At 39.9% G+C, this 11,411-nt stretch overlaps 1 protein-coding gene across 10 annotated transcripts in view; it reads right to left on the minus strand.

Moving 5' to 3' along the window:
* Positions 1 to 9,835, minus strand: part of DPY19L3 (dpy-19 like C-mannosyltransferase 3) — a 33,376-nt gene extending 23,541 nt beyond the window's left edge. For 6 of the 10 annotated variants that reach the window (XR_007890628.1, XM_051629868.1, XM_051629869.1 and 3 more), the window contains exons 1-6: positions 9,672 to 9,835; positions 8,290 to 8,432; positions 6,765 to 6,898; positions 2,960 to 3,050; positions 2,010 to 2,131; positions 1,672 to 1,817 (exon numbers count right to left, since the gene is read on the minus strand). Coding sequence is in view for 9 of the 10 variants with exons in the window: in XM_051629868.1 (XP_051485828.1) it covers positions 1,672 to 1,817; positions 2,010 to 2,131; positions 2,960 to 3,050; positions 6,765 to 6,898; positions 8,290 to 8,392 (596 nt within the window). In the remaining variant the exon portion in view is untranslated. The other 4 variants (XM_051629866.1, XM_051629871.1, XM_051629870.1 and 1 more) reach the window with 4 other exon arrangements.
* Between the last annotated feature and the right edge of the window lie 1,576 nt (positions 9,836 to 11,411).

An 11,411-nucleotide genomic window follows, 5' to 3' on the forward strand; every position in this document is an offset into this window, starting at 1 on the left:
GTACAAAACAAACAGTTTCATAAATTTAAAACAAATAAAAACACCAGCTTGGTGACAGAGAGTTTGCAATGACAGGCACCTTTGTGGAATTTTTTAAAATTATAATAATAATTAATAATAATAATAGTAGTAGTAGTAGTAGAAAGGAAGGCTCTAAACTCTAGTTTCTTCAACGTGCCTGGCTCTGAAAAAACATCATTACAAGGGCTCTGCAAGTCAGCCACTGTTTCCATACTTGAAATGCACTTTAGCTTCACTTACTGTTAAAAAACTTATAGTATGGATTCAGTCTTACTTATGAAGCACAGCCCAGATAATTTAAAAATGAGCACAGAAGTCCCAAAACTTTTGCAAAATCCAGAATGTGAAGTACTCATCCACAGGAAATTTTACTTTATTTTTTCTTTTGCAAAAAGCATATAAAAGAATAAATACATATAATTTTCTTTAGTGTGATCCTAATGCACTGGATTTGAATACTGCTAAACTGGATGGGAACTTCTGGTCATTTTTTGAGTATTCTAACATTAAAAAGTATGTGACTGAAGTTACTAAAAGATCCCTAAAGGGCAGTCACAACACCTGAGAAGTTAAAAATAAAAAATAATTCCTTTTTTAGGTTCCGTAAATAAAATGTTTGCTAAAAAGAAAAGGATACAACACATCTGAGACATGCTTAGCTGGATGAAAAAATGTCTAAAATGGTGTTACTCAGTAGCCTCAGATATACTTCATCTGGACAGAAAGTCTTTATCCAAATCAATTGTGTGTACTTATTCGATTTGCATAAATGATAACAAGATTCCATTGTTCCTGAATTATTAGAAAGACAAATCTGCTCCAAATATTCTGTAAGTGGAAAAGATGGCCTCAAGAAATGAACATGTGAGCTACTGCACATTCAATGTATTTTTAAATTACTTTCATATTTAGAGAAAGAAACATTTTACCACTATATACCTGTAATTATTCTATAATGGACATGTGTGCAGATAAACTTCTTTACATCTACTGATTAACATCTGAAACAGTTTTGATAGAATGGACACTGTACTTTTATTTTCTTAACTTACAGATAACAACCTATGTCATCAGTCTTAGCTTAATACTGGCATAAATCCAGTTCTTTAGTTTTTTACTCCAAATTGAGAATTCTTTGCATAATGAAGCACTAGAACAGCTCAGTTAGCAATTTTTTTTCTCTTAGTGCAGATGTCTACAGGAATAAGGAACAGAAAAGCTGAACTTCTGATCATCTTGGGTTGTTGAAAGAACCCTTGTATGCTGGGTGTGGGGCAGTGAGGAGAGATCTGAAGGGCACATATGCAGATCTCTATCATCTAAGGGAACCCAGGCTGGAGAAGACAAAGAACATTATCTGGAGATCTAGACATATCTTATAGATGTAGTCCACTTTCAGAGACCAATTTAAGCCAAAATTTCCTATTCGAACTTCCTTAAACTTTAAAATCCTAGTCTCCAATATCAGCTCATTTTGGATTTTCTAATTACTTTGTATTACTTAAATATTTTTTCCATGTTCTAGATCAACTGGAGAGAGATGCCTATAGTTTCATTTTTTGTCCAATTAATCATGCATTTGAAGGTTTAATCCCTTACCTTTGAAATGAGGTACAATTTTAGAAAGATTGAATGTTTAATATCACTTACCTGTTGGTAATATACCAGCAAGCTGCCAACAACCCTGAAAGCCATGTTCCACTAAGAAGCCAGCTTGTTACATACAGAGCAATGACATAAACTGCCTGAAGTCCAAACAAAGTGTAGATATAAAAATAAACGGGCTCTAGGTATTGCTGTAAAACACAAGAATACTGATGTTGACATAAAACACTGATGGGGGAATTATAATGTGAATTAGGCCTTGCTTTTTACAAATAAAAAAGGTGTCAGGATTATTTCTAATTAGAAAATAACTAAAAAGGGGAGCTATGATTCACTGCGCAATCTTCATAACACACAATCTAAAGCCATAAATAAATGCCTACCTGAATTGGAAGAATCCTATACAGAATGCTGAGAAACACCTCCTGGTAAACATTCATTCTTTCAAGTATGTTAATTGTCCTCACAGATTCAGTTTTATTGTCATATACTAAACCATGTAAACCTTAATGATAAAGAGAAATTGAAATAGGAGATTGTCATTTTCCCCCTCCATCTTCATTTAAACAGTGAATAACTTTTTCAACGGTATTTTAGGATCTGTCATCAAAAACTGCAAACTTTTGAGTCAAGGATTCAGACCACACTACCTCTGAATCACCATGACCACCTGAGGTGTTCAGTTTCCCTGCTTTGAATGTGACTCAAAGGTGCTAAATCAAGTACTATACATTTCCTAATGTAGAAAGCCTTTATTCTTACACTTACATTCCTAGCATAGAATCTGTGGTACATATTGGATCTTGAGAACCATTCTTGTCACTACTTTGAACACAGGCGATGTTAACATTGACAAATGTGTAGTATAAGCAAAATTGCTAGGGAGCAACAGTCACGTATCTAGAAAACATGACATTGCCACAGGAATCCCCATTTATTTATGATTTCCTTGGAAGCTGCTCCTTGTGTCACTCAATGTCCAGGTAGACAGCAAAAAACCTGCCCCTTCCCACAAATAGCTCATAATTCAAATTAAAGCAAGAATAAAATAAATAATGATCAAAAAAATAAACCAGCAAGGCTGAAACCTTAACAGATACAAAATCTATCCCTCAAAGTGAATGCCTTCATCAAAATGTGAAGGTGTGGCACAGAAACCAAGGTATAATTGTGAAATCTGTCTATAATTTAGTGGCCCTGGGGCATATGAACAGAATAGATCTGTCTCCAATGCAACTGTTACGGCATTCCTTGTTCTCAATTATATTTGAAAAAACATTAAAATCAGTCAGCTGGCAACAGGAAGTAAAACTTACTTTACAGTTTACAATACCTTGCTGGATGGAAGCAGCCTGAATCATCTGTTTGTAGTAGGAATAATAAAGTCCACATTCTGTTCTGAATGAAATTTCTCTTTCGACTTCCTGCAAGTGAAAGTTCAAGAGTAAATTCACTTTCCACTTGCTTTTCACAATCATATGAAGCTGCTTTCAACTCAAATTTTTGCTGCATTAGGGAAATTAACTTACACAGTGGCTTTAATCTTTGGTTTGTGAATTCTGTGCAACTTGCTTCAAAGGTAAAATATATGGACAAACTAGGTGAGAGGCAAATAGCTGAGCTGTTAATGCCTCTCTTAACTGGGGAAATCTATGCCTTTTGTGATTCTGCTCCATTTTTGATCTTTTGCTACCTTCTTGTAATATTCAGTGTTCAGATAGATGCAGCGTCCAACAGCTGGACTTTAAAACTGTCTATGCTTGCTTCATGCATTTCACCTTTTCTTCCAGATGTAGATATCCCGTAGTGTTCCATGGCTTTGCCAACTTAAGGCTCAGTTAACTCAGTGTGCTGTACTTGGGACTGCACCACAATGCTGCTCTGGTATTTCAGCTGGCGGGGTATGCTGCTGCCCACTTGTTAAATGCTGTTTCTTGCAGAAGCCAGCTGCTCATTGTTCTCATACTTACATCATAGATTAAAGTAAAAATTATTCTTCACTTATTTAGATGTGTAGGTATATTATTATTTCTAATTTTAAAATATACAACTTATTTTAACTAGGTACACTTCAAACTATGTTGCTTTCTTGGCTGATGTTGCAGCATGTGGAGTCTAGTGAGGTATGAAAGCATTCCTAGAGAAAACTGCTCTCAGTACAGGATCTTTGCTTTAGAATTCATCTCCATTTCTTAACTCATTTAACAAATTCAGAGTCTTGGGTAACTACATTTAAACAAAAGAAGACTGGATGGACAACCAATGTAAAGAGAAGTAATAGGCATCTTATACAAAATTGTTTTACTATTAGTGATCTTTTTAGTAGTTTATATAAAACCATCCCAGCAAATATCTCTTATAAGCATTAAGTTAGTAAAGGTTTATATCCAGATTAAAAAATCCATTAAGATTCCTTTAAGTGGTGCATGTGAGTAATTAAGAAATTAAAGTGAAACTCCTAAAATTACTCTTATCAATTCAGCTTTTTTGACAAAGAAACACTACTGAAGTAACAGAATGCTACTGTTTCCTGAGATTTTTATGAATGCCATTCTGATTAATGCAACCCCACATAAAAATCCCAGGACTTTAATCTTTCTTATACAGTCCCATTTCTTTTGCTGGAATGGAATCAATACTATTTCAGAGCTAACATAAAGCTCAATAAAAAAAATCATGTTCCTTCCTCCTCTACTGCCCAGTATAAAAACTTAATCTCAAAACGTGTTTTACTGAAGTCAACTGTAGACAAACTAAACCAATATTAGTTCTGGTCTGAGAAACATCAACAGATAAAAATTAATCTGATTCAACATAAGTTCACAATTAAACTCTCCAGCTGCTCTACAACATACAAATCATTATAATACCAACAGAAGAAACTGATGTTGGCACTAAATAGTAAAAGCCACACACTCAGCAAAATGAGAATGCTGGATTTTGAGTGAGCTCTATTTTCACATTCATTACCAAAAAGTTTTCTAATACTAAAAAAGTGTCTGATTCTAAGAGCTCTTAAAAACACAAACACACACACACAAAGTTAACATTTGGAATTTATTAACAGGGAAAGTAGTCACAGAGGGGGATCTAATTAGCAAAAATGCATTCAAACATGATTAATTTGTAATCCTGACACCAGCTGTATTCAACCAAATGCTATACTTTATGAGACAAACACTAGTGAGTTTTACATCTGTTTCATGCTAAGATAACATCTGTTTTATTAACTCACAATACTTTTCCAGTTCTACAGCAATTTGTATTTTTCCCAGTATTCCATGTCAATAAAAACATACAGCCTTATGGGTAAGCATTATAGGAGCACATATTTATCCTTCTGTATATTCAATTTGTGAGCCTTTAACAATTAAGTCATCACTGTTCCAAGGAAAAAAACCAACAACGCTGTCCTCCAGGATACATACAGAGTTGCATACGATTTCAATCTATGCAACTGGATCCTAGTAAGTCTGAGTTGAATTTTTTTATAAATGAAGAGCATAAGCAAAGCTAAAATTACTTTTCTTTTTTGACAAAACTAAACCACAATTTGTGTCATTGAAAATATTGTTTAGTTGTTCCGAGATCAGAAAGATTTGAAAATAATCTCAACCACACAAGTGGAAACTCAGTAGAAACAGCTGCTGTCAGTGTTCCTGGTTGACAATCATGCCTTCAACAAATGTCTTTTATTCTTGTACATTGTCTCCTGGCTGGTTAACCTCATGCCCATCTGTCACATGGCACAGCTCCTCCCACTCCAATCAATCTTTTGATGCTCAGTAAAAGTACCCTTAACAACTCCACAGGTACTTCCTTTGGAAAGTATCACCAAAACACTGGGCTGCTCTCCTCTTACGCATTCAGTTTGAAGCATTCCAAACACCTGCCTACCCGATTCCCTGCTTTTTTTTTTTTCCTTTTCATCTTTCTTTTATATTCAAAGGGTAAAAAGGGAAAACTGAAGCATTGCAGAGAAGGAATCCCAGGATACTTATCCTGTATGTCTCAAAGATTTATAATTTGATAATTTTACTCCTGTCATATTGCAAGCAGCAACTTTATTAAAGGAAAAGCCAGTAATGGTAGTCTCAGTGCTTACTGGATGAAAAACAAATGAAAGCTCTGAAGTTTTTTTGTCTCTGTTACAGTATTAATTTGCTATGTGGCCTCTCATTCCTGAAGAAGATATAATGTGAGATCAGAGAATAACTGTCTCTCTTTCTCCTTTAACGTGGCTGGGAGATGATCTGAATGCTTTTTGGAATCTTTCCATCAAATTGGCTGAAATTGCTGATGTTCCAATCTTACTACTTATCATACCAAATCTATAAGATGAAATGAGAGCTACAGAGACAATTGTTTCTTTAGGTGCTGACTACTTTTATTATGGGAATGTGAGTGACAGAAAAAGTGTGTCATATAGGAAAGACACATTGTAATGCAATCACTCCAGTTAAAGATATGTATCCTTTATAAAGATACATATCCATAAAGATATGAATAACATCATACATACACCTAACAGAGTGAATTTTAGGCATCTAAAAGGAAAATGACTCACCTGTTTCTTTTCTCTGGTTAAATATAGATTTTGGGTATAGCTGCACTTTTTCCCCATGCAATGATTCTAGGAAAAAACTAGTCAGTCCTGGATCTTGGAAATGGATGGTTTTACACTGGTGAATGTCTGAAATATGTTTTGAGGTTTGCACATTTAGGACAACATTATATAAAATTATCACTGAATAGCAAGAGACAGTTCATAAACTGTATTAAAATATCATATTATTAATATTTATGATATAAAGAACTGTGTGCCAGGAATTTGCATATTGTTTAACTGTTTTTTATTTGGTTTTGGATTGCTTGGGATAGATGATTATAGTGCAATGTATAGTAAATGTTGAAATTCTACTCTAGAACCATAGCTTCAACTCAGGCAGGAGCTGCATGGCAATGCCTTTGGAGAAAAATTGGGGAAAAGTATTTATATATATGATCAAGTATTTTAAAAAATTAAATACTCTATGTTTTTGAGCAAGTTATGAAACACATACATAATTAAATGACATTTTAACACTCATACTAATGCTTTGTGAAAGCACTGATGAAAGTATGAAAATTACTGTTACCTTAATATTGGAAAACCACAGGTCATTTTCATGTAGTGTAGCAACATAAACAGAAGTAAGAAGTCCAAGAGAAATGGCAAAAAATGCACCAACAGTTATTGAGAGAATGTTCCACAGCTTTCCACCTGTATGATCTTGGAAGAAAAATATTTCACTCTGTAATTGTGAAACACATATTTCAACTTAAAGGAATTTTGGAAACTAATTTACACATTGTCAGTGCTAGTACAGTTTACATTCTGCAGGTATTAGGACATTTGGTTTGAAGAGCTGTTCATGGAGATGTGGTTTTTGATTATATAGTAAATTCAAAAGTATCTTATTTTAATGCATATAATGAGCCTTAATTTGTAAAACATAATTACAGTTTAAGAACACCACAGTCCTATGCAAATCCAGATAAATACCATATACCATACCAACTTTTTAGAGTAAGGCAATACAGGATGACTGGTAGATCACAGAGTAAGACATCAGCATTTTCTTCACGTCTTAAAACAGCTGCCTGTTTTTTGGGGGCATTTGCTTGGCATTCATAAAAACACCACTGAAGGTTCAGAAGTCTCTCTAAATACCCACAAAGAGGCTGAAGAGCAGGCAAAGCAGCCTTTGATAATGGTGTCATGTTCTGAATTGCTGATGACCTCCTGCTGACATCAGACTCAGATTATAGTGGCAAAGAAAGGTTGTGTTTCTAGGTAGCTCAATCAATTTATTGCACGCTTATATTTCTGGGGTTTGTTTGTTGTTTTACGTTTGTTTGTTTTAATACTGATATAAGCATATAGATCTTATTGATCTGGAATTGTGTCTTTAAAATGGCTATTTCATATTGTGTGTGACATCTACATAATGCATTATCTAAACTTGCAATTCAAGTGAACTCAGAGCTGGATGAGAACTATGATCACTTTCCTATTTTGTATATAGCCTAGGTGTACTTGTGTGGAAACAACAATGTAACTTTCATCTACTCACATTGCATATACAGAAACATCCGGAATTTATATCAGAACATCCCTTAAAGTAAGTTAATTTAAAAAAAAAAACAAACCACAAAACAAAACAAACTTTGCCAACTCTAAAGTTGTAATTACAAATAAAAACATTTTCAGTATTTCATTACTTAAACAGATCCTTGAATCAAGATAGTTTATGTTCTTCTTAAATTTACATAGCTAATTTGCCTGGTAGTAAAAAATGAGAGTTTGCAGTTAAATACAGATTTCACATGCAATTTACTTATATTTAAGTACAATTCATTAGAGGTCTTAAAATATCTTTGTTACCAATAATTTGACCTGAGATTTAAGAACTGATGACTGCTATATGAAATGTGATAGTGTGTCACTGATACTCAACTGAAGAAATTCATTCTCACCAATTCAAATTAGGGTTTGGTGACAGATATTCAACTATGAAAACGTATTTGGTACATACCTAGTTCTAACCTCTGCTTAGGACAGATACCAAAAGCTAAACACTACCAAAAAGTCACAATGTAACAATCATTTTCATTACCCACCAGAGAGAATTTTCCCATCCGGCTTCACATTCTTCTCCTCTGAAGGCTGATCTTCAGCTGCTTCTGTGCCTTTTCCAACCTTTCTCTGTCTTATGGTTGTCATTATGTCAGTCACTTTCACTCATTACTCTTCAGTGTGACTCCTAAATGGACACATATGATGAAAGGATCTTCCTACCTACACCTTCACTTATTACTATATGAAATATCTGAAACCATATTTTACTGCCATCGGAAACTCTGGCTTACAGAACTACACTAAAGTTGATGTGTATCTTACAAAAGGCAAGATTTTTTTAAATCTGTACAATTCAGACTGCAGATGAAATATTGAAAATATCTTAAATTTGTAAAGACTTAACTTCACAATTTTACATGCTCTCGAACGGGTTTGCAGAACGATTCATGATTTTGACTATCCTCCCTCACTTTTGGCTCTTTACTCAGAATGCACACCAGGCTCCACTTCACTGAAGAAGTGTAAGCCCTTCAAAGATAAAAAGAAGAGCAAATAGTCATTGCCCTGTCAATCCCCAGGTGCTCTCTGCTCTGTGATCACGGTCCATACATGAAACCGCTTCAACCTGCCATTCTGCATTTGAAAATCACTGCTGTGCCATATTGAATGCAAGAATCTGCTAACATTCTCAGGGTATTAACACTGATATTTGTGTTACCACTGATAAAACTGTTAAGGCTCTAAGAAATACACTTCAACTACACAACCTGGTAGTTTTAAAGCTTTTGCAGCGATTTAGCTTCATCTCCTCCCCGCATGACTGGAAAATGACATGGAGGTAACTATGTCAGCATGTAACTAAGTTGTTTTTAAATAGGTGGTTTGTAGAAAGCCTGACAATTAATACAGGCAAGATGGTAATCATAACCATGCTTTCTTTGCAGCGCCAGTCTCGGACAGCTTTCCCCAGTGCCGAAGGGAACGGTTTTTGCCTTCACAGGGCGCCGGGAAGGGAACATCCCGCCTCCATCCCCACAGATGCCTGAGGTGAGGCGAGGCCTGCGGCGGCGGGGCGCGGGCAGCCTGCGCGGCTGCAGGCCCGGCCGGGGGCACGATGGGGATCCCGGGGCGAGACCGTGTGGCAGCCGGGCAGTGCGGGGGCAGGGAAAGGGCGCCTGAGGGCGCCGACACCGGAGCCGCCGCAAGCGGCCCAGGGGCTGGCCAAGGGCGGGAAGGGAGGCAAGGAGGGCCGGGCTTGGGGCCGCGGTACCCCCTGCGGCCTGGGCGGGCGCCGCGGGCTGCTCCGCTGCCCCGCCTGGCCGCCAGCGCGGCCCCCTGAGGCCTGCGCGGCCCGCTCGGCGAAGGCTTCGCCGCCCGCTCGTCTCCTCCCCTTCCCTCCGCGTCCCTGCTGGCGGGCCGATACCTGCCGGCGCTCCCAGGGCCGCGGATCGCTGCGGCGGGGCGGCTGCTCCTCCTGCCGGCGCTGCGTGCGCGGAGCCCCCCGCGCCCCGCCTGAGGAGGGGAGGGGGGCGTGGGCGGCACCTTCTCTTGGCCCCGTCAGGCGGAGCGGCCGCGGCGGGCGGGGCAGGGCCGGGCGGGCAAGGAGCGTCGGGCGGGCAGGCCGCGGCGGGCGGGGCAGGGCCGGGCGGGCAAGGAGCGTCGGGCGGGCAGGCCGCGGCGGGCGGGGCAGGGCCGGGCGGGCAGGCCGCGTCGGGCGGGCAGGGAGCGGCGGGCGGGGCAGGGCCGGGCGGGCAGGCCGCGGCGGGCGGGCCGGCGCCGGCTGAGGGGGCAGCCCCGCGCGGGAGGAGCTGCGGGCGGGGCGGGCTGTCGGAGCCCTGCGGCGGGGCGAGGGGCGGCACCTGCCTCTGCGGGCTCCGCCGGCGCCTTCGGCTTCCTGGGGCTGCTCGGGCTCCGGGAGAAGTGCGGTGGGGAGGAGGTTGTTAAGAGAAAGCGGGGACGGGCAAGGCCGCCCCGTCTCGCGCTCGTCCCTCCCGCCCCGAGGCAGAGGCGGGCGGGCGGTGCCTTCCCCGGGCTGGGGAAGCGCAGCCAGCCGAGCCGGGGGTGGTGTTGGGCGGCTCAGACCAGATGTGTGAAGTGACTTTAAAACATAAATTAGAATCCTAAACAGTAGAGGTGTATTTTGTGTTCGGTACGTGATAAGCTCTGTAGTATTTCTTGATCAACTCCTGCGTAAACGTGCTGGCTTTATATTTGCTAACGCAGCAAAAGGGTATCGATATCCGTACTGCTGTGTTCTGCCTCGGTCCTGGGCTAGCCAAGTCTTCACGTTAGTGCCGCGTTACCCGTAATCCCGACAAACGTTAGTTGAATGTCTACAAACCATCACGCACAGGAAATGGTTGAAACTTTGTATTACATATTACATTGTGTTTTCTCTTGGATTGTCACAGTCAGTACTGTAGAAAGTTCTGCCTAAATCTTGAGCCTAAACCTGTTCTTAGCTGCTGTTCAGCAGCCCCGTGACGTGCTGCGAGCATGTTTATCATTTCTAGGTTACAGCTTTTATCAATGTATAAAGTCTGTCAGGTACCTAAGTTTAACCTTTGGACAAAGCTTTACCAATTTTGAGGGTTTTTACGTAGCTAATACTAAGTCAAGTCATTTCAATGGTGTTCCTCAGAGTGGCTGAGTGAGAACTCTTTTTTCAAGATATGCCTGGAAGGGACTGCAAAAAAGGAAGGTTAGCGTAGGGCATTAACTTTTCTGCATGAATTCTGACCATGAATACTTGCCAAAGACAGATGGAAGGGCTCTAGCCCATTTTCTCCTAATCCCAGGAGTGTGAAGCATTAGGCCAGTGCAGCTCTGTCCCAGTAAGCTTGTGTCCTGTCCCATTTCTGCAAAAGCTGCAGTGTTCACTGGCAAGCACGGTGCCCTTCCTGCTGGCAGCAGAGCAGCCCCGCTCTGGGCTGGCCAGCACTAGTGAGGAGGGAAGGTGTCTGGTGCAGAGGTGCTTCACAGCAGATAAGGACTCTTGGGTTACCAGTCAGATCACACACCACCAAGTTATTTATGCGGGCATTGACTTCTTAAGTTATCATTAACTTCTGATAAGGCTCTTTTGTATTAAGTTGCAGTGAGCAAGGTATTTTAGCCCAGTGAATAGGATAATACTTGGATGCCACATTCTACTACAGAAAGT

Source organism: Apus apus, chromosome 11, assembly GCF_020740795.1.
Source record: "Apus apus isolate bApuApu2 chromosome 11, bApuApu2.pri.cur, whole genome shotgun sequence".
Taxonomy (NCBI): Eukaryota; Metazoa; Chordata; class Aves; order Apodiformes; family Apodidae; genus Apus; species Apus apus.